This window comes from Piliocolobus tephrosceles, chromosome 10 (assembly GCF_002776525.5).
Source record: "Piliocolobus tephrosceles isolate RC106 chromosome 10, ASM277652v3, whole genome shotgun sequence".
NCBI classification, from domain to species: domain Eukaryota; kingdom Metazoa; phylum Chordata; class Mammalia; order Primates; family Cercopithecidae; genus Piliocolobus; species Piliocolobus tephrosceles.
In genome coordinates, this window is record NC_045443.1 from 8,331,615 (window position 1) to 8,355,778 (window position 24,164).

At 48.8% G+C, this 24,164-nt stretch overlaps 1 protein-coding gene across 3 annotated transcripts in view; it reads right to left on the reverse strand.

Moving 5' to 3' along the window:
* LOC113220340 overlaps window positions 1-24,164 on the reverse strand; it is a 158,060-nt gene that overhangs the window by 10,593 nt on the left and 123,303 nt on the right. For 2 of the 3 annotated variants that reach the window (XM_026449275.1, XM_026449273.1), the window contains one exon: window positions 16,905-17,031. In XM_026449275.1, coding sequence (XP_026305060.1) covers window positions 16,905-17,031 — 127 coding nt within the window. Of the gene's footprint in view, window positions 1-11,242; window positions 12,320-16,904; window positions 17,032-24,164 lie in introns of those variants that run through there. The other variant, XM_026449274.1, reaches the window with a different exon arrangement.

The window sequence follows — 24,164 nt, forward strand, 5'->3', positions numbered from 1 at the left end:
CTCCAGAGACAGGGAGCCCTGGGCAGGCCGCATGCACCAGCGCCTTGTGCCCTGGGGCCCAGTACACAGTAGGTGTGCAGCTGTGTGGGAATGCATTGAATGCAGGCTCCACAGCACTCACCCTGCAAAGGGAAGGACATCAGAGACAGCCTAGGTGGGTTTGTGCAACTGTGGGGGGAGCTGGAGCTCAGGCACACAGTGACTCCCCAAGATAAGGGGCTCTGATTGTAACACACCCAGGAGGAGTCGGATGTCACGTCTGTGGGTTGCATGGAGCCGGGGTGCCCGGGAGCACCTGGACTGCATGGCTTTTGGGCTCCCCTGGTTAAAACCAGTGAGCAAAGGCAGGTGGCTATGTGTAGGCACAGAGCTGGGCCATCCAAGCCCGACTTTGCCAAAGCCTCACAGTAGACAGGGGCAGGCCTTATTAGTTCTGCTTTACAGATGGGAAAGTGAGTCTGGGAACCCGGAAGGGACTGGCCAGAGCTGCCCAGGTGACCGCAGGTGCCTGGAAGCAAGCCAGGTGCTGCCCGGGGTCTGTATACCTGCTCCTGAGGGGCCTGTGCCCTGCCTGCCCCAGGGAGCCACGTCCTCACACCTGCAGCTTTGGCCTACACCCCAGGGGACTGGCTGAACCAGCGCGTGACCTACTACCGGCTGGCCGCCTTGCACCACCAGCTGGGCCATGGCAAGCTGGCAGAGCACTTCTACCTCAAGGCCCTGTAGCTCTGCAACTCGCCGCTGGAGTTCGACTAGGAGACCCTCTACTATGTGAAGGTGTACCTGGTGCTTGGTGACATCATCGTCTACGACCTGAAGCTTGGTGGGGAGGGACAGGGCTGAAGGTGGGTGGGGAGGGGCAGGGCTCTGGGTGTTCCCGGCCCCCTTAGAGTGGGATCTCCACCCAGACCCCAGGGGTCTGGGTTCCAGCCTTCCTTAGGAATGGCCCAGTGGCTTCCCTGGAGCTCTGCACCTGGCTGGAGGAGCCGGCAAGGTTAGCAGATACAACCCAGCTCCCAAGCTGGCCAGGCCCCACCCTCAAGAACTCAGTCTCAGCCAGGGAGGCTGACACATGAGTGGGCAATGGTAGCTTCTGGGTAAAGAAGGGGGATTGCAGTCAGGGGGACCCTCCTGGAGGAGGTGACACCAAACTGAGTCAAGTTGCATTTAACAAAACAGGGTGGGGAGAAGGACATTCTGGAGGACAGCATAATCCTCACATTGAATCCACGTTGCAAGATCCAACCCAAATCCCGGTGCCTCCTCTAGGAAGCCTGCCCAGGGTGCCAGCCTGCACTGAGCAACTCCTTCCTGGAGGCCCGAGACACCTTGAATCTTCACATCACCCAGGAAGGGTTGGGTGGGACTGGTGTCTTACCATCGGGTTCACAGACAGGGGAACCCCCAGCTCACGGCAGGTGCAGTGGGGCGGGGCCCCAGCCAGCCAGGCTGAGACCTTGCTGGGTCAGGTCTGTCTCAAGGGGAGGTGCTGTGCTCCCTCTGCCCCCGCCCTGCAGGGGTGGAGAGCTGGGACTAGCCGACTCAGACCGGGGGTGTCTCCACCCTCTGCCCAGCAGGCACCCGCCCCTCCTCTGCATCGCACCGGCACCGTGTCAGTGCTCCTTATGGGCTGAGGGGCCAGGGCACTCCAGTCCAGGGACCAAGATCTTAGGGGCCTTAGAACAACATGAGGAACTGGGGCAGCCCTAAGACCCCGCCCCCTATCCCTCACCACAGGCCTGGGCTGCCCAGGAGGCCCCCACCCAGTGTTGGCGACACCTGGTGGTCAGAAGCGGTCCCTGTGGCCTCCCAAGTCCCAGCCCGACAGGGAGATGCCAGGTGTCAGGCCCAGAGGGATGCTGCTCACCGCTCAGGGGCTCGCCTGGGACCAAGGGACGGGCCTCCCAGAAGTGGCCCTTTATCTCTCTTGGTTAAGCCTGCCGCCCACTCTGCCTGCCCAGGAGGAAGGAAAGGGCCAAGTAGTACCTGAGAGGCCAAAGTCCATGGTTGGGGTCGAGAGGCAGAGGCCTCCTTCACCACCTCGTGCACAGCCCTCTGGGCCTCATTGTGACAGTGTCATTGTGACAGTGCTGTCAGCCCAGGCCAGCTTCCCAAAGGGAGGCCCCCTCGGAATTCCCCAAGGGCGGCTGTCTTTCCAAGGCCACACCCCCCTCCTCCTATAGGAGGCTCTGGACTCGGGGCCCAGAGGAGGGGGAGAGAAAGCCGGGCTGGATGGGGCCTGGAAGGCTGGCAGAGAGGCAGGAGTAAATGGGCATCCTTGCCGATTGCCTCGAAAATGGGGTCCCCTTTAGTCTAGACGTGAGAGTGAGCCCTGGAATAGGGTGGATTAGGTGTGTCCTGGCTCAGCCTGCCACTCAGTAGCTGCTACACACACTACAGGCACCTGAAAATGCACACAGACACAGGCGCACAAACACAGGTGCGGGTGCACACACAACCACGTACACAGGCACACGCACAGACATGCTTTGGCTGGCTCCTTCCTGTTTAGTTGGGATGCCCCCACCCCTGGCTGAGGCTGGGGCCCCCACAGGCTCCTCGGCTTCCCTCTGCCACAGCCCGGGCCACCTTTGTGGTCAGTGTTCAGTCCCAGGTCCCTCAGACTGGGAGCAAGGATGTTAGGCTCAGCCATGCACCCAGCACAGAGTCGTGTTCGGCTGGGCCGGGGGGCATTGGATGAGCAGTGGGGGTGACTCGGGGCCTTCTCATGCCCCTGCTCTGTGTGTGGGGTGGGGCAGTGAGGGAGTGGACTGCTGCATCTTGGACTTTGTCCTTGGCCCCTGGGAGCTGTCTTGAAGAGGGACAGGCCAGGCCTGGGACTTAGAGAGGTCCCTTGGGTGTCCCCCATGTGGAGGAGGCACCTGGGGAGAAGCTGGTGGGGAGATGGGAGGGTCAAAGTGGAGGTCTGGGAGGCAGCATCCCAACCCGGGGATGGTGAGTTTGAGCCAAAGATGCATTGACAATGGGAGTGGATGTCTGGGGAGTGACACACCATCAGTATTTCCGGGAACATTGCCAGGGAGGACACCTGTGGGATGGTTTTGTGCCTGGCCTGGCCCCGCCCATGGAGGGCCTGGAAATGGTCAGCATGGACAGGGGCCGGAGGGCAGCCTGAGTCACTCAACGCTGTGCCCCTGCTGTGGGCTGGAGCCACGAGTCCTGCATGGAACTCTCAGAGCAGGCAGGATCTGCCCTGGCCTCAGCCCATGGGGAAAGCAGCCACTGCCTGCAGAGAGGGTGGGACTGGGGCAAGAGGCTTGGGGTGAGTGGAGCATAGGGATTGTCAGGAAGGGTTTCAGGGTTGTCCCCACCTCCTGCAGCTGAGACCACAGCAGTGTCAAAGGCTTCGGGGCTCATGGGGTGAGCCAGCATTGGCTGGATATATGGAATGACCTGGAGATGGGAGCAGCTTCTGGGAAGACAGGCTCCAAGTCCGCCTTTTGCTGAGGATGGCCTGTCCCCTCCAGGAATGGTTTGATGCAGCTGGGTACTACCAGCGGGTACTGGCAGCTGCTGTGGACCTGGGCAACAAGAAGGGCACAGCTGAAGACCTACACGGGGCTGGCCACTATCTCCCACAACTTCCTCCTGGACTGCGAGAAGTCGCTCTTCTATCAGAAGGCCAGGACCTTCGCCACAGTGCTCAATGTCTGCAGGGTCAACCTGCCTCCTTTTTCACTCTGTGGGTGGGCCTCCTGGTTGGCCCCAGCCACCCTCAGGACAGCATCCGAGGGAATGGGTTTTGTGCGGGGAGGGTGGTCTCCTGCCTCTTTTGGTGTCTCCCGTGGCTCATTTTCTGGGAAATGGAGGCATGAAAGCAGGGGTCAAATAGAAATGTTTTTTTTGCAATAACATACTGAAGTCCCCAGGGCATCCTTCCCTGTTTGCTTCCTGGGGTGTGTCGAGGGGCCAGCTCCTTCCCTGGTGGCAGCCCTCTGATCTTGGGGAAGAGAAGGACCCTGAGCCCAACAGACCTGGGCCAGGTCATCATGAGCCTCGGTTTCCTTGGCGGCCAGAGGGGAGATGGTAGAACTCCCTGGGCAGCTCCCTGCTCAGAGCTTTTGCTGTAGGTCTCGTGCTGCCCTTGCATTTATCCTTCAGGCCACTGTGCCCGCATGTGGGGGCTGCTAGTGCCTCTGTTCGCCATTGAAGAAACAGAGGCACAGAGAGATTAGGTGTCTCGCCCACCCTCACACAGCAGGCAGGGGCGGAGACACAGAGCCCAGTACACTGACCACCACACCACCCTGGCAGCTTGCTGCCAGGAAGGTGTCCCCCATTAGGACCCAAGGTCAGCTCCCGGACCTCTCTTGTGGTGTCAGGAGAGCCACAGGCCAGTGAGGGTGGCCCCGGGGATCCCTCACGCAGTGTCCTCTGCTCCCAGACTTGGTTGGGCCGAGCCTGGCCAGTCCCGCCACCGGTCAGCCCTGCGGGAAGTGAGATGCAGGGATCTCCGTCTGTGTAGATGCTGCTACACAGTATTGAAAGCCTTATCTGGGCTGCCTCCTATGCCGTCCCCACAGGCCCCCTCCCCTCCGGCCCTCATCCCAGTTCCTGGAATCCCAGGTTTTCCTTCTTGGAATCTCTTGGCCCCAGGGAACACAGCTCACACGGTCTCTTTCCCAGTTTACGGCAAGGAAACCGAGGTTCAGAGACTGGCTGTCCCATGTGATTCTCACGTACACTGCACTCTCCCAGGCCCCTTTTTTAAACACTTTAAATGAGGTGACATTCATATCTCATGCAGTTAACTATTTCAATGCGAATAATGTGGTGACATTTGTGCATTCACAGTCCTGTGCAGCCACTCACACTATCTAGTTTCAAAACGTGTTCATCTCCCCAGAAGAAACCTGCCATCCTCACTAAGCTGTTACCCCTCCTTGGTATCCCCCAAGCCCCTCGTTTAATGGAAGGGGAAACTGAGGCCTGGAGAGAGACTTGCCAGTGGGTGGAGCTCTGATTATAAGGAATCAGGCACCCATCTGCTGCTTCAGTCCTGGGTTGCTTTTCCACTCAGCAGACGTGACATAGCCAGGAGGTTCTCGGACCCCATGGTTGCGGCCAGAGCCCTGCCCCGAGCTTCCCCACCAGGGGGCAGCAGAGAGCTTTCCAGAACCGGCCTCGGGGCTGGTGGGAAGCAGCGGGTCAGAGCTGCTAACAAACCTCACGTGGACCCCCAGATCACTGTCTCTGTGGGTTGGGCTTGGGGATTGGAGAGGAGGCCGCATGATTGGAAACATGAAGACAGCACGGCCTGGCTGGAGCAGCGGGAAGCGCCCTCACGTTTACTGAGGACACAGACCTCCTACCCACTGGGCTGGGCATGCAGCCACTCTTCTCAGGGTGGGGTCCGCAGGTCCGGGTTGCTCTCGGCCCCCGACCTGCCTCAGAGTCCGGGGGGCTTTGGATCTGTGCCTCCCCATCTCCACCTACCCTGGCTGGTGCCATGAGGGGCCTAGATCCTGGGATCCTGTTCCTCTTGGGCAGCAGAGACTGGGGGACCAGAGGAGACGATGGGTCTTCAAGCCCCACATTCAAACCCCAGACCACCACGCACAGTCCGGGGGTTCTCGGTGAGGGAGTTGATGTCTCTGAGCCCCAGTTTCATCACCACTGAAACGAGACCAACCTACTGGGGCAGAGTGCCAACCCCACGGCTAACAGAGGCCTGTTTCCCACTGACAGTACCTCTTACTCCTAGGAACAGCTCCAACAACCACACACTAGGGAACCCTCAACCCAGGACAACTTTTCAGAGGCATGTGAGCCAGAGCAACTCCATCTTGAATGGGGGCTGGGTAAAGGGAGGCTGAGACCTGCTGGGCTGCATTCCTAGGCGGCTAGGCATTCTTAGTCACAGGATGAGATAGGAGGTCGGCACAAGATACAGCTCATAAAGACCTTGCTGATAAAGCAGGTTGCAGTAAAGTCGGCCAAAGCCCACCAACCCCAAGATGGCCACGAGTGTGACCTCTGATTGTCTTCACGGCTCATTATGTGCTAATTATAACGCATTAGCTGCTACAAGACACTCCCACCAGCGCCACGACAGTTTACAGATACCATGGCAACATCTGGAGGTTGCGCTACATGGTCTCAGAAGGGAGGGCAGAAACTCTCAGTTTCGGAAATTGCCCACCCCTTTCCTGGAACACTCATGAATAGTCCAACCCTTGTTTAGTGTATGATCAAGAAATAACCATGAAAATGGGCAACCAGCAGCCTTTGCAGCCACTCTGCCTATGGAGTAGCCATTTTTTTTTTTTTTTTTTTTTGAGATGGAGTCTCGCTCTGTTGGCCGAACTGGAATGCAGTGGTGTGGTCTTGGCTCACTACAACCTCTGCCTCCTGGGTTCAAGCGATTCTCCTGCCTCAATCTTCCTAGTAGCTGGGATTACAGGCACCTGCCACCACTCCCAGTTAATTTTTTGTATTTCAGTGAAGACAGGGTTTTGCCATGTTGGACCAGGCTGGTCTCGAACTTCTCACCTCAGGTGATCCATCTGCCTCGGCATCCAAAAGTTATAGGATTACAGGACTGAGCCACTGAGCCCAACTAGATTAGCCATTCTATTATTCCTTTTCTTTCCTAATAAACTCGTTTTCAGTTTATGGACTTGTCCCGAATTCTTTCTTCTGTGAGATCCAAGACACCTCTCTTGGGGTGTGGATCAGAACCCCTTTCCAGTAACAAACTTGCTTAAACTCTCAGACCCTTCGTCTCTTCATCTGTAACCAAAGATAAAGCCTCCCCTGAGATTCCAAAAGTGAGGAGAGAATGCATGGGAAACGAGGGGCACAGAGTTGGTGTGCAGAACCAATATCACAGACTGGGTGTCAAGCCACTGTCATATTGGAATATCATGCTCTCCCCCACAAGTTATGAGGAACAATATCACAGGGAGGTGTGTACCTTCTCCGGTAGTGGGAGTAGTATCATCATCTCTTCCTTTAGATGACAGCAACAATATTACAGGGTGGGTGTACAACCCTTGTGTTTTTGGAAACAATGTCATTCTCTCTTCTTCTAGGTTTTAAGATTCATATCACAGGCGGGGTGTACACCCCTTGTTATATTGGATGGAATCTCATCTTCTTTCAACTTGTATCTTTAGAACAATATCCCATGGGGGCTGTCCATCCCTTCAACATTGGTACTAAGACCATCTTCTCCTTTCCTGGATATAAGAAACAATATCACAAGAGGGGTGTACACCCCTTACAATATTGGTAGTAATATCATCTCTCCCCTGTGGTCATTAAGGACAAAATCCCAGGGTGGCTGTATTGGGAGTAATATCATATGTTCACCCCCTGGATAAGAGGAACCATATCACTGAAGAGGTGACCACCCCCTTCGATATTGTCAGCCATGTCATCTTTTTCCTGCCTGGATATTAGGAACGATACCCTGGGGTTGAGGGTGGTGTACACCCACGGAGATCTCGAAAGTAAAATCAGCCTCTTTCCCGCTGGATATTAGAAACTATGTCACAGGTGTGTGTGCACCTTCTGGGATATTGGGAGTACTATCAGCCTCCACCCTGCTGCATATTAGGAACAATATAAAGGGGGCAGGATGGTTACAATCCCTGCGATATTGAAAGCAATATTCTTCTCTTTCTCCTGTACATTAGGAACTATATCACAGGGGTCTGTACACCTTCAGCGATATTGGAATTCATGTTATCATCTCCCCCACTGAATGTCAAAAACAGTATCACAGAAGGGTGTACACCCCCTGCGATATGGCCGGTAATATCATCGTCTGTAACTTTGGATACTAGGAACAACATCACAGAGGGTGTGAACACTGCCCCGCAGTATTGGGCATAATGTTATCCTTTCTTCCCCTGGATATTAGGAGCGAAATCCCTGGTCGTGGGAAGTGGAGTACATTAAGAACAATATCACTGGGTGGGTGTACATCCCCTGTGATACAGGGTGTAGTATCATCCTCTCTTTTCTAGGATATTAAGAACAGTATCACAGGAGGGGTGTACAGCCAGTCACTGCGTTATCGGGAGCAACAGCATCTTCTCCCCCTCTCGATATAAGGAACAATATCCCAGTGTGTCTGTACATCCCCCGCGATATTGGGCGTAATATCGTCTCCCAACGTGGATATTGGGCATAGAGTCACAGAGGGGTGTACGCCTTCTGCAATATTGGGAGCAATATCATCCTCTCCCCTCAGGATTGTAGGCAAAATATCAAAGGGGTTTTACAACTCATGCGATATGGGCAGTAATATCATCCTCTCCCCACCTAGATGTTAGGAAGTATATCACAGGTGGCTGTACACTTCTTGCGATATTGGGAGTCATATCATCGTCTCCCATCACGGATATTAAGAACAATATTACAAAGTAGGGGTACACCCCCTACAATATTGAGAGAAATATTATGCTCTCTCCTTCGGGATCTTAGGAACAATATCGCAGGAGGTGTGTACAACCCCTGTGATGTTGGGAGTCATATCATCCTCTCCCCCTGAATATAAGAAACAATATCACAGGAGGATGTACACCCCCTGTGATATTGGGAGTCATATCATTGTCTCTCCCTCTGGATATTCAGAACAATATCACAGTGGGTGTGTACACCCCCTGCGATATTGCCACTGGTATCATCGCCTCCCTCCCAGGACATAGGGAACAATATCACAAGGAGGTATACACCCCCTGCAATATTGGGAGTAATATCTTCCTCTCCCCTGCTATTAGGAACAATGGCACAGAAGGGGTGTACACCCCCTGCTCTATTGGGGGCGATATCCTCTCCATTCCTGGATATTAGGAACAGTATCACTAGGGAGTGTACACCTCCTGCAATATTGAGACTGATATCATCCTCTCGCCCTCTGGATAGTAGCAATCATATCACAGAGGGGATGTACACCCGCTGCGAAATCGGAAGAAATATCATCCGCTCGACCTTTGGATGTTAGGGACAGTATCACGGGGGAGGTCTACACGCCCTGCAACATTGGGAGTCATATCATCCTCTCCCACCCAAGATATAAGAAACAAGACGACCGAGGGGATGTACACTCACTGTGACAGGTTCAATAATGTTATCCTCTACCCCCTGGCTATTAGGAATAACATCATAGAGGGGTGTACACTTTCTTCGATGTTGGGAGTAATATCATCCTCTCCCCGCCGGATATCAGGAACAAATCTATTAATTATTAATAAATATAATAAAAATAATCATCGATATTAATAATCACAATATAGTAAAAATACTGGTTAAAAATGTTAATGAATAGGATTAATAATAGTAAAATCCCTATTAATAATAAAATAATATCAGCAATTAATGTTGCTTAAATCAAAACTAAGAGATGTTGGTAATAATGATTAATATTAAGAACTGATAATATTGTTAAATGACATTAATATTAATAATTTGAAGCTTGCAAAATCATATATGTAAAATAGTTATCCATAATTAATGGTATCCTGTTAATAGTGTCATTGATAATTATTAAAATCGATCACTGAAGTTTAATAATCAATCACATTATTACTCCTAATATCGCAGGGGGTATACACCTACCTGTGATGTCGTTCCTAATATCCAGTGACGGAGAGCATGATATTAGTTTTAAAATTGTAGTAGGTGTACACTCACGCTGTGACACTGACCCTAATATCTAGTGGGATGGAGTATGACATGACTCCCAACATAGCAAATAGTCTATAAACGTCAGTTATATACAGTTGACTGAGGATGCCGATTTCAACTGTGTCCTTACTGATTTTCTGGCTACTGAATTGGTCCATTTCTGATAAAGGGGTGTTAACGTCTCCAACTATACTAGTGGGTTAATTACTTCTCCTTCAAGCGTATCCGTTTTTGCTTTGGCATTCTGATGCTTTGTTAGCAAAAATACATTTCAGGATTGTTACATCTTCTTGGAGAATTGACCCCTTTATTACGTAATAATCATCTCTGGTAACTTTCCTTGATGTAAAGCCGACTCTGTCTGAAATTAATATCACCACTTCCATTTTTCAAGATGAGTGTTGGCCGGGTACGGTGGCTCATGCCTGTAATCCCAGCACTTTAGGAGGCCAAGGTGGGATGATCACCTGAGGTCAGGAGTTCAAGACCGGCCTGGCCAACATGGTGAAATCCCATCTGTACAAGAATAGAAAAAAAAATAAATTACCCGGGCATGACGACAAATGCCTGTAATCCCAGCTACTCAGGAGGCTGAGGGAGAATCACTTGAACCTGGGAAGCAGAGGTTGCAGTGAGATGAGATCAGGCCATTGCACACCAAAATATTAGTGTTAACATTTATATCTTTTTCCATCCCTTTACTGTTGATCTATATGTATGTCTTTATATCTAAAGTGGATTTCTTATAGACAATATATAGTTTGGTACATTTGGACTGACATTGAAAGTAATGATATACAGTTCAATTAACATCTACCGTGTTTGTTACTATTTTCTATTTGTTGCCCTTGTTCTTTGTTTTTGTCTTTCACTTTTTTTTCCTTGTGGTCTTAATTGAAAATTTTCTATCATTTATTTTCTTTCCTTTCTTAGCATATCAGTTACTCTTTTTTCTTTTTTTAAAGTGGCTGCCTTGGAATTTGCAATATAAATTTACAAGTAATCCAAGTCCACTTTCAAACGACACTACACTGGTTTCTTGATAATGCAAGCACACTATAATACAAAATAATCCTAATTCCTAATTGCTCCCTTCCATCCCTTGGGTATCACTGCTCTCATTCATTTCACTTATATTTAAGTGTGTGTACATGACATATACATAAGCATATAATACAGTATATTTACTGTCACTATTACGAATGAACTGTTATATTAGATCTATTAAGAAAAATGAAAGATTTTCTTCTACCTTCACTATTTCTTCTTTAATGCTTTCTGTTTTTCTATTTATTTTCTTAAACAGACAAGGTCTTTCTCTGTTGCCCAGGCTGGAGTGGAGTAGCATCATTATAGCTCACCGCAGCCTTGAACGGGATCCTGGGCTCAAGAAGTGACCCTTCTCAGCCTCTCAAAGTAGCTGGCACTATAGGTGTCGGCCACCACATTTGGCTTCTTTTTAATGAGACAGTCTCACTACGTTGCCCAGGCTGGTCTCAACTAAGCAGTTTCCAGCTTGTTTTCCAATCTTTGCCTCCCAGAGTGTTAGGATGACAGGTGTGAGCCCTGTAAACAGACTGTGCTCTTCCTTTCTTTGTGCACAGCTGAGTTACTGACCTCTACTATTTTCTCTAAAGAACTTTGAACATTTTTTGCAAGGCAGGTCTACCGGCAACAAATTTTGCAATTTTTGTCAGAGAAGGTCTTTACTTTTTCTTCACTTTTGAAAGATAATTTCACAGAGTATAGACTTCTACGTTAATAGAATTTTTTTCCTCTCAATAGTTCAAATACTTCACTTCTTGCTTTCATGGTTTTCGAGGGGAAGATGAATATAATTCTTATCTTTGATCCTCCATAGAGAAGGAGATTACTCTGGTTTCTTTGGTTTTTAATCTTTGATTCACCGTAGTTTGAGTATTTTATGCCCAAGTAGAGTTTATTTTTGTTTTGTTTTTGTCGTCGTCATTTTTACATTTATCCTTCTTGGTGTTTTTTGAGCTTCCTGGATCTATGGTTTGGTGTCTGGCTTTAATCTGAGGAAATTCAGCTATTACTGTTACAAATATTTCTTCTGTTCCTCTTTCTTCCCCCTTACATTACCGTTATGCATATTTTATGCCTCTGTGGACGTCCCATAGTGCTTGGATACTCTGCTCTTTTTTGCTTTTCAGTTCTGGAGGTTGGAGTTGGGTATTTCCCTTTCCCCCAGGTCAGAAGGCTCTGATAAAATCCCACCAGGTTAGTCTCTAGTTAACTAGCTTCTCTGGAAGGTAGACCTAGTGAAGAGTGCACCTACATATTGAAAAATGATTCCTATTCTCTTTCCCCTGTAGTAAATACCAGGGGATTTTTCTCTGATGTTTACTTCGAGAACCTGGTTGAGCTTCTGATGATACAACTCACAAAAGCATGAGACCCATATGCATAGGCCTCCTGGAGGTTTCAACTCTCAGACGTGGCCACACCTCACTGCAGCAATTTGTCAATTCCAGTTCAGGTATTCCAATCCCAGCGTGGCTTCCTTGGAGCATTGTGCTCCAGTGTACGGTGATTCTGCGCTTTACCTGTCCAGCCAATCTGGGGACAGTGGCTTGCCTGTGACCTCACGTCTCTTGCAGGTTTAAGAAGAACTGATTTTTCAGTTTACTCAGCTTTTTACCTGTGAGGAGGGAGTGACAATTCTCAAGATTATCATATATGGAACCTGAAATTCCCCAACTCCATTATAGTAAAAAGTGTCTTCCCTTCCTCTGGCTCAAGAATTAAAATATTTTCGTTCTTTGACACATTGTAATTTGATTCCCTAAATATTTATAATTGTAGATTTAAAAACTCAGTCTTCTGCTGTATCAGACATCTAGACGGGCATTTTCCAACAGAATTATGAGAGTCCTCTTATAGAACTTGAAACCTTCCTTGTAGCCTCATATAAATATATAAACAGGTACAATTCATTTTACTAGTATATTTTTAACTCAAAATGCTCACACTATACTTTCAATAAGAAATACAAATAGGCTGGGTGAGGTGGCTCACATCTGCAATCCCAGCACTTTGGGAGGCTGAGGTGGGTGGATCACGAGATCAGGAGATCGAGACCATCCTGGCTAACATGGTGAAACCCCATCTCTCCTAAAAATACAAAAAAATTAGCCAGGCATGGCAGCGGGCAGCTATTTGGGAGGCTGAGGCAGGAGAATGGCACGAACCCAGGAGGCGGAGATTGCAGTGAGCCCAGATCGCGCCACTGCACTCTAGCCTGGGCAACAGAGCAAGACTCCGTCTCCAAAATAAATAAATAAATAAATACAAATACAGTATTTTCTATTTTTCATATTAACTGGCACGTCTTTCACGCAGCAAATCCTGTTCAGACCGGTCGCAATTCATGTGCTCAGCCGCGGCATGTGGTGAGTGACAGAGACCATCCTGCATGTGTGTGCACTTTTTACTGCCTTTTTCTTGACCACAGATTCTACCTCCTGTTTCTCTGTGTATGCAGTGATTATTTGCTAAGTATTACACATTGTAGGTAACATGTTGAGCACACTCAGGATCCCTAACCTTCCTCTGAAGTTTTCCAGCTCTTGTTTTAGCAGGTAGCACTGGCACTGCTGGGTCATTGTGACATGGGCAGGCCTGGATTGATGCGCTGCTGGTGTGGATCTGTGGAGAACTCCCATCCTGCACCCACTCCGATCTCCCCCTCCTGGACGTGGTAGGATGGCCATGCTCCGCCCACACCTGAGCTCTGATCTCCCACTCCTGGAGGTGGTAGGGTGGCCATGCTCTGCCCACCCCTGAGCTCTCTCCAATCTCCACCTCCTGGATGTGGTAGGGTGGCCATGCTCAGCTCACACCTGAGCTGTCTCCGAGCTCCGCCTTCTGGACTCGGTAGAGTGGCCATGCTCCACCTACACCTGCGCTCTCTCCGAGCTCCGCCTTCTGGACGTGGTAGGATGGCCATGCTCCACCCACACCTGAGCTCTCGGTGCCACAATCTGCAGGTGTACTCCAGAGGACAAGTGTACTGTGGGTGCGTCTCATTCACTCCCCTGGCCTTGCCCTCAGTTCTGGTTGGCACAGCTGTGGTCACAGACTAAAAACAGCCACCTCATTCATTTTGTGCAGCTTTACAGTTGTTTATGGCAGATGTGTGATTTGGGTCCCTGTTCCCTCATCATGGCTAGAACAAGTTTTGGCAAATTATTCTTATATCTTTACATTTGAAAACTAAAGGAAAATTTCACCCATAGAATATTAGTGTTGCCACAATCCTAATGAGTGTTTCTTCAGAAACTATGATCCAGGTCAGCAGCCAGTCATTTCATAGAGGATAAACTTCAAGAACATTCTCTGAAGGGCAGTGAAACTGAGTAAGATCTAACCAGTTACCAGCAACCAAGAAAAATAGGTAAGAAAATGCAACTAAGATTTGGATCAAGTAACTACGGTAATAAACATACAAACTATCGCTAAGCACAAAATAGGCTGGGAGTAAAAACTTAAACATAAAAAAATTTATGATATTGACATTTATGATTTTACAAAACTGCCCCATGTGATATCAAGAGGACTCCTGATGAAAACTTACAAAGGATGCTTTATGGTTTATATAAAAATGTTAGTCAAATAAATTCAAATATTTCACAAAAATAACATTTCAAATAATATTACTTTATATTTTGCAGACAATGAAGTTATTCATCATGCATGACCCAGTAACATTTCTCAGCAGTTGGATTCAATACGAGAAATAAGCAAATAATCGCACTGCTTCTTCCATTTCAAAGTCATGTCTCTTATAAAAAGTGGTCAAGGAAAATGCCTGTTGCCTTACATACTGGTTAGTGCCAAAAATTTGGTTTAAAATATTTCAAGTGGGTTATCCTTTTACGTCCATGTTGTTAGTTTCACAAAGAACACATACAAATGCAATTTTTTTTTACCATAAGTTTTTGCAAATTATAATCATAAACTAAAGAAATAGGATTAAGCATATTATTTTTTGGGATAGGGTCTAGTTCTGTTGCCCAGGCTGGAGTGCAGTGGCACGATCATGGCTCACTGCAGCCTCAACCTCCCCCGGCCCGGGTGATTCTCCCACCCCAGCCTCCTGAGCAGCTGGGACCACAGGCACACACCACCATGCCCGGCTGATTTCTGTATTTTTTGTAGGGATGGGCTTTGGAATGTTGCCCAGGCTAGTCTCAAATGCTGGGACTCAAGCAATCTGCCTGCCTTGGCTTCCCAAAGTGTGGAGGTTACAGGCATGAGCCACCACGCCTGGCCTAATCATTTTTAAAGAGTCTCTATGTATTATTGTTATTTTTTTTCCTAATTGAGATGGGGGTCTTGCACTGTTGCCCCGGCTGGAGTACAGTGGTGCCATCTCAGCTGACAGCAACCTCTGCCTCCCGGGCTCAAGTGATTCTCCCACCTCAGCCTCCCAAGTAGCTGGGACTACAGGTGTACACCACCAGGCTCAGCTAATTTTTTGTACTTTTGGTGGAGACAAGATGTACAAAAGACATTTCTGTACATTTTGCCATGTTGTCCAGGCTGGCCTTGAACCCTTGGCATCAAGTTATACACCTGCCCTGGACTCCCAAAGTGCTGGAGTTATAGGCATGAGCTACCGTGCCCAGCCCTTAATTATGTGCTGTGACTTAATATTAAAATAAAGAAAGGGAGGAGCCCAAGGGAGCACGTTGGCAGAAAGAGCTCCCTTGCCAACACCCTTGCTAGCACGGTATTCACTCCCTTGCCTGCTGGCACTGCGTTCTTTAGAAGAACATGTTATGAGTCAATGAAAAACAAGAACAACATAGGAACACCCTGTCTCTACAAAACCTTAAAACTTAGCTGGGTGTGGTGGCGAGCACCTGTGGTCCCAGCTGCTTGAGGCTGAAGTGGGAGGACCGCTTGAGCCCAGGTGGTCACAACTGCAGTGAGCCAAGCGCTGCCATCATGATGCTGAATTCCAACCTTGGTGACAGAACAAGACCTTGTCTCAGAACAAAAAGCAATGAAAACCCAAAATGATGCACTCTAAGTTCTGTCCTATAAATTCCACTACCTTCATTTGTAAAGGTACGTAAAGGTGAAACTCAGGAGCTGCTTGCAGTCATGTGGACACACGCTTGACCTCAGCTCTGATCTGAAGCACGTCCTTCTGTCTCACTGCTTGCCAAGACTAAGCTGAACTTCAGAAGTAAAAATACTCCCCAAAATGTTGTACATTTTCAACTATTCACATTGTACCTTCAGTTTCTCTTGTATTGGAGGAAAAACGCGGTGTCATTTAAAGTGATATGTATCTTCAACGTGGGATGTAAGGTGATTCAGGTCCTTTGAGAAGACAAGCTTGCAACAATGACATGAATAATGTTGGAATCAAAATCACAGAACCTAAACACCAAATAGTGTAGGTTCAATCCGTGTCTCTAACAAGTATCTGGATAACTAAACTTTCTGCTTTACTTGGGTGTGAAGATCATGAAATGTAGTTTATAATTATTTGGGCAGAGAAAATAGAGAATTGGGGTAGTTATGTAAAATTCAAGATTAAAGAAAAGCAGTATTATATAGCAGAAATATAAATTGGCTATTAACTTCAGTAATTTAGATCAGGGGTTGGCAGGTCTGTGCACCAAATCTGGTCCATTATTCTTGTAAATAAAGTTTTCTGGGTACACAGCCATATGCACTTGCTATCACCCATGGCTGAGGGCAGAGTTGAGTGGTTTTGAGAGACCTTATGGCCTGCAGGAACTAAAATACTAGCTGGCACATTGCACGCAAAGTTTATGCCCTGATTCGGGTAACTGCCTAAACTGTCCAATTCGCTTGTTCTAAAACAATCCAATATAACACACTTGTCTGAAGATTTGAGAACACGTATGCACCAGCCTAATCAGAAGAAAAGTCCAATTCCACCCAGAGGGTTACACACTCTTCCCTTTTCCCTATAAAGAATTAAATGAATAAAACTGTGTGGGATTTTACTGGTATGTATCATATGTATGAGTCTAGATGAAAAGTTAAAAATGTGTATTTGTACAGATACATAATGTTACTTTTCCTTCCACGTTTAACTCATACACTGTTTTTGGACTTCTGGTTCACAAAATCTGCATTTCTGCACCATGATTTTGAAGGCAAAATCCCAACTGCTGGGCTAGTGGTCAATTCTGAGGCGCCCAACATGTTCAGGAGGCCGTGTCAGGGAGCGTGTGCCTTACCTGGAGGGGTGTAGGCATCCATGGAGGTCTGCACGTCCAGGGACCTGCATTTGGAAGGCATAGGCACCGGCCATCTTATGCTCTTTGGGTTTGGCCAGAGCCACCTGGACAGCTTCCGTGTGGACGTCTGAAACAGAGAGCTCAGTCACTCAGGGCTCAGCTGAGGTCCCAGAGGCCAAGCTGTACCCTCCTCTCTGTCCCTGCAACACGGTTCATCCACCTTCTGATACTCACCAACAGATGGGTGGGTGAGAAAAGAAAATCAGTGTTTACAATTCCAGTGAAGACATTAAAATTTATTCCCAACTTTTAATTATTCATTTTATTACCACAGAATCCATATCCACAAGCAAACACTGGCTGTAAACTGCACTGAGATTTTTCTTTTTAGGGTGAATGGACCTTGATCTTTGGAGATTCTTTGTAGGTCACACGTTTGAGCCTCCAAATCCTTTCACTGTACCGCTGAGAGGCGTGTGCACGCCTCGCACCCCAACTCACACAGCCATGGTCGCAGCTCAGCTCAACACCAGCCATGGGCCAGGACTGTGTTGGCTATGGATATGGTTTGGCTGTGTCCTCACCCAAATCTCAACTTGAATTGTACGCCCAGAATTCCCATGTGTTTTGGGAGGGACCCAGGGAGAGGTCATTGAATCACTGGGGCCCGTCTTTCCTGTGCTATTCTTGTGAGAGTGAATAAGTCTCATGAGATCTGATGGTTTACCAGGGGTTTCCGCTTTTGCTTCTACCTCGTTTTCTCTTGCTGCTGACATGTAAGAAGTGCCTTTCGCCTCCCACCATGATTCTGAGGCCTCCCCAGCCATGCGGAACTGCACCGCCAACTAAATCTTTTTCTTCCCAGTTTCGGGTACGTCTTTATCAGCAGCATGGAAATGGACTAAAACAACCATTAACACATTTTGTGGCTATTAACCCATGACATTAATTCCACACATTCACGGAATGCCTCCTCTGTAAGTCCCTATGGGCCGGGGATGCAGTGGTGATAAGGCAGACAGTCTCATGGCATCTCATACAGGCCACTTCTTAAGGGATGAGACAGGTGATAGATGGGGTAGGGAATTAAAGCAAAGACAGATGCAGCAGGAACTTCAAACTGTGAAGCCAGGGAAGAACCCTCTTAGCACAAAATCAGAACAACAGGAATGAACCATACTGGCTGTCAAGATGAGAATCTTCGAGATACAGGCAAAAACCCGCTCAAAGGCCCTAAACTGTCAGTGAGAACGGTGTTAGCAGAATAAAACCACCACCACCACCACCACCAAAAATGGCCAGCGTAAGTGAAGACGGGTTGGAGCAGTTTTCTCTGAAGCTGCGAGAATGATCCCACTGAAAGGGAATCGGACATGGCTTTCCGGCTTAAACCCCCCACGCTGCCACCTGAGACAGGACCCAGACCCGCAGCATCACGCCCACAAGCAGCTCATCACACTGCTTGGTCTTGGTCAGCCTTTGTGCACACTTCTCTCCCTACCTAGATAAAGAGCCTGGTCATCTGGCCACTATTTCTAATTCTCAGGTCAAAAACCACAATGTGACTGACTTGGCTCATGGCCGAAAACTGAAGGGATCAATGAGGTGACAGTCCACTCACTTCCACAAATCGCTTTTTGTTTTGCATATTCTCCTTTTTAAACTTTCTGGATGTAATTTCAAATACACAGAAAATCTGCAAGACCAGCGTAGTGATTTCCCACATAACTTACCAGGCTCAACTTAGGCCCAATTGCTCCTATCTTACATCACTGCTTTCCCCCCTTCCCCGTGAATTTTCTAAGTCAAATGAAAATAAATTTCAGATACTATGTCCTTCCATACCTAAATGGTTCAATGTACTTCCTAAACACAAGGATATGCTCTCACATTCATTTTCCTCAAGATCAGGAAATTAAAATGTCATATACAAAATTCACTTTTAAATGGTGTCAGCTGCCTCCATCATTTTCTTACGTTGTCTTCCTATTTGAAGATCCAATCCAGGATCATGAATTGATTTGTCATGTGATTTTTACCCATCCAGAATCCAAGTTTCTCAGCTTTTGTGTTTCTTGAAATTGGAAATGTTAAAGAATACAGGTCAGTTATTTTACAGCTTGTCCTTTATTTTGGTATCTTCCAGACTAGACTCAAGAGTATGCATTTTAGCAGGGACACCGCCGAAGTCTGTCCTGTGTGACAATGTTCACATCGGTAGCACAGTGAAGGTGGTGCTTAAGTTCCTCCAAAGCAAAGGAGCTACTTCTCGCGTTGAAATTAAGATCTGGGAGGAGACACCATGACACTATGTGCATATCCTGTTTTCCATGAATTCTTCACTACTAGTTTTAGCATCCACTGATTTCCTGTCATTCCTTCTAAATCATTAGATCTTCCATATTCACTGAAAAATAATTATTTCATCTTTCAGCATTCATTTACATATGTTGATATGTACTCATGGAGTCTGGCTTGGTGGGTTATGATTCACAGTTACAATGGTTTGTTGTGTTGCTCAACTGGTTCCAGATCTGATACCTGATTCCCCAGCCCTTGGACCAAGGCTCCTTCTAGTGAAGAACGGTGTTTGGAAGCTAAGACTGGGCACCGGGTGCTGCTGGGCATTGCTGGCAAGCAGAACACACAACACGCCTGTACACACATGTACACTCACACCCATGCACAGGCACTTGTATCCCTGTCTACATCTGTCAGGAGCCACCAGCTTATACTGGTACCTCCTGCTGCAACCAATTCCCACACGATCCATTCCAGGCTTTGGCCTTTTCTTATTTCTACCTCTCTTGCCAAGAAAGAAACCTGGCTCCTGTCACACTCAATATATTCACTAATTTATTAAGCTTATTTGCTTAAGCCTGGAGACACAGCAATGCTTTCCGAATTGCTATCTAATGCCACTGTGAAAAATCTATCGAGTTCAGTGTTCATTTGTAATTATTTTTTCATTGTTTTTTGGAAGAGAGGGAGCACAAAGTATACACAGTGAAATGTTCAGATCTTAAGTACACTTGGCGCATTTTGATAAATGGAAATCTATTACCCTAATCAAATCTTTTGCCTCAAAGTTCCCACAAGTCCCCTCCCAGTCTGCACAGGCACCACGCGGCTCTGGTGCCCGTGCAGCTGGGGCCTGGGGGCGGATCCGCGGGTTCAGAGTGCCCAGTCCCTCAGGCCCTCTGTGTGTCCCCTTACTCCCTGCTCCCTGGCGTTAATGCCCTCCATCCTCGATTTCCTGATAGGCAAAAAGGGGTTAATTCTAAGAGTGCTAACCGAACTGGATCACTTAACACCGCCTCCGGCCCAGAATACCCCTTGATCAATGACAGGTATTGCTGCGCTGTTACCATTGCGCTGGGTCCAGGTTTCCTTTGAGCCCTTTAGGCTCTTTGCCGTAAAGACTACTCAATGGTCCGGTCCAGGCCTGTCTGTGGCAGATGGACAGGTGAGTGGCCAATGCACACGTGTGATGCTGAATGGGATCGTGCAAAGCTGGCCCTGCGTATTTTGGTCAACGTAAGGAAAAAGCCGCCCATGCTTGCTTGCTGACGCCCTGCGGTGTCCAGAAGGAGTCACTTAAAGGCAAGTGTGCTACCTTCTTGGAAGGAGACGGCAAGACCAGATTGGCTGGGGCTGGGAAGTTGTGCGCTACAGATCAGGGCTGCCTAACCCAGGGAAGGCATCACTCGAAACACCTGCTGGAGGGCGGCCAATCCGACCCGACCGTCCACCTCCAGGGTCAGCCACGGGGCTCCTCTTGATGTGTCATCCTGATCACCCCTCACAGAATAAATGAGCCTTGACTTCAGCCTGTCCTAGGTACAACACCGACTCCCACCTCCCTCGTCCTGAACCAGCCTGTTCCGGGGATTGCTGTGGAGGTAGAGCAGCAGGCCCAAGACATCTAGTGGCATTTCCTGGCAAGGACACTCACCATGCTTGATCATGAAACTAGGGGTCAATTGGTTTTTCGGAGGGACTGTAATTTACTTGTGGCACGCATGGATACTGATTGACCCAGGGAGGGGCACGGAGGAGGCTGAAGGAAAACCCATCGTGACTGCGCCAGGCATTCCCGCACACACCAACATCTTCAGACTCGGGCGGCGTCCTAGTCTTACAATCAAACGGAAGCCCAGAGAAACTAGGGAGCTTGTCCGAGACCAGCAACAAGTATGTGGGCAGCTGGCATTCAACTAAGTCCTTCCCTGGATCCATCCTCGCTTCTCCCCGCCCCCACTCCCACCAGCCCGCCATGGCCCCCGATAGACACAGCAGGTCTGAACATCTGGCACCCCAAAAGCAGAGTAGGGAGCAGAGCCAGCTTCCCCAGTGGAACTCACATGCAGCCCACTCCCCTTCTTGCTGAATGCCTTGGGACTCTGTGCGGTAAGGTCTGCAGAAGTGGCCTCACTCTGCGCCAGGAGATCCGGGTGGCAGGCAGCGTTTTGGACAGTGCTCCTCCAGACAGGAGAGAGGCATCTGACAGGGCTCGCCGGCTGATCCATGAGACACAGGACACCTGAGAAAAGGGCTGACAAACCCCACAAAGTCGCTCCTAGCCTGGAGAGGACAGGGCCATGGCGGGCTCCTCCCAGCCCACGCTTCCGACAGGTCTTGCTGCAGCCTGTGGCGCTCGTCAGGCGCGAGGAAGTTTCCCAGGGCAGGAGCTCTGGTTGCACAGCAAAAGCGGCACCGGCGATGCAGCAGGGCGTACTTCAGCCCAGGGCTCAGGAACCACGGGGTGCAGCACGGCCTGCAGCAAACCAGACACATCAGAAGCCAAGCTCCCACCTTTTACATTCAGTGACATTAAACGGAGGGAGTTATCTGTAGCAATGGTCCTCCTGGGGGACCCGTACAGCACGCATGACCACCGACACTGACCACGAGTCCTTCCTAGGTCCTGGGGGCTACCCCACTTCACACGCACGGTTCCATGCACAAATCTATGCGGGACAGTTGTTAGCCCCAGCTTAGAGATGAGGAAAACACTGCTGGAAAAGCTAAGTGAGAAAATCAGACTTCAGCACACCTGCCGTCTCCCAGACCCCCACTAGTCTATGTGCTAGGGTCTCAAGGGTTCGGTGTGTGGCATTTTAAGTGACTAATCATAGGCGGTTTTCTTCTCTCCTACACTTGTTTAGCCTGAAACGTGCACGTACATGCTCTGCTGCAGGTGCACTGCCCTATGTGGACCAGCAACGCTCTTTCCTGCCTCGGGTTCTCGTCTCTGCCTCCCGGAAAGCTCTCGCCTGCTTTACAGCCATGCCAGGTCGGCCTGGTCAAATTCCGGACAGTGAAATTCCTACAGTGTCAGAGCTAAGTGCTGGCTGAGACTTTAACAGCGAAGACAGCGGAGTAATGGGGATAAACTGAGCAAAACTGTATTGTAACGCAGATGAAAGTCTAGAAGCAAAAGAAGCTGACACCCCTAAGAGAGCCGGCGATTGCCTCTCACTATGATGTTAATAGCAGCTTGCTGTTTCCAGTGCCTCCGTGTGCCAGAGTTTCCAGTCAGCGTTTGTGTTTATCTGCTCCTGGGCTACCTGATCAAAGCTCTGCAGAGATCAGGGATATCTAAATTGACCCAGTATCTGCAGGCTGGCTGCTCAGATGCCATGGTGTGGAACGGCCACGACATCACTTAGTTATACGGGGCACAAGCATGTCACTTGCCACTCCTGTCTATTTCATCAAACCTTCTTTTCTCCTGTATATTGACCATAGCAAAGTCTTTAGCCTTCGAGATGCATTTGAAACATCAACTTGCTTTGTTCAAGAGGTTTAAGACACACTTACGTCTTTCTTGCCATGCTCAACACACTGGTGTTTCTGGAACAAAAGCCTTGGCCTGCCCCAGTGAACATTCACACTGAGCATACTGTCGGGAGGCTGCTTGGCCAGCCAGCAGGGGGCAGGAGAGAGCCGCAGGGGCCGCGTGGGGTCCCTGCAAACCCGCCTCACTCCCTCAATCAAGGGCGATGCCTCCTGCCAATCCAGCGGCTTCCTCCAAGGGGAAGAGGCCTCTTCAGCTGTCACTGCACTGATTTCAGGTGGCTCAGCCAATGGGGCAACAGATTCAACAGAGTCCCATGTTGTTAAACGAAAACTTCTGTTACCAGGCAAACTTAAGGTCAGATTCAACGTAAAATAACCAAAAACATTGTTTCCAAACCAACATGCTACTAATGCCTTATCCTTCAGTGCTGCTTAAGCACAGAAAAGTATGAGGAAAAAAGAGCATGGCACTTACTTCTGAAAAAATAACCCCTCTTCCAGGTTCACTTTACCCATATCATAAAGACTTAGAACTGTAGATTCCCTACAGGAACGTGGAGTGGGGATGGATCCCCACCACTGACCCAGCCTCCCCCCAGGTCAGTCACCCCCCCACCACGGGGTTTACACCTCTCCAGGCCCTGTCACCTCATTAAGAAAAGGTGGTGTCTCTGAGCTCTCTTCACAGGAAGCACCCGAACGGGAGTTGGAGACACAGACACACCCACAACTGCTTTGAAATCCTGAATATATTTAAGGATTTCATTATTAGTTTTTTAAAACGGTAAGAACAAAGTAAGCCTGGTTTTAACCTCTCTGCCACAATAACACCATGTACATCTGTCTTTTACTGTTTGTTCCTTCTCCAGCAGCTGCTGCCTGGCTGGCCGACTGCAGAAGGAGAGCCTCTGGTACTCCCGGGAGGCCCTCGTTAAAAACGTGAGCACCACTATCACGTCTCAGGACGCCGCACACGTTAGGGTCGCCCACAGACTGCCATTCCCAATGCCTGGAAGGCACTGAACGGGCCTCATGCTCTTCGTAAATGTCAACCTTCCTAAGCTGTGTTGTGTTGAAAATTTTTAACTGCAGTCCACACATACTTCTTCGTGTCTTGCTTTTATTCTAGACCAATATTTTTCCGGAAAATTAAGCTTGCAAGGTTGAAGGGTTTTCTGAAAGTCGACACCTAATCCTGGAAGGAAAAAAAAAGGGGGGGCCAGATGTGGTGCTCACGCCTGTAATCCCAGCAGTTTGGGAGGTTGAGGCCAGCAGATTGCTTGAGCCCAGGAGCTTGAGACCAGCCTGGAAAACATGGTAAGACCCTGTCTCTACTAAAAATACCAAAAAAAAAAGGCTAGAAAAAAAAAAAAAAAAAAAAAAGACGGACTTGGTGACATGTGTCCAGTCCCAGCTACTCAGGAAGCTGAGATGGGAGGATCACCTGAGCCCAGGAGG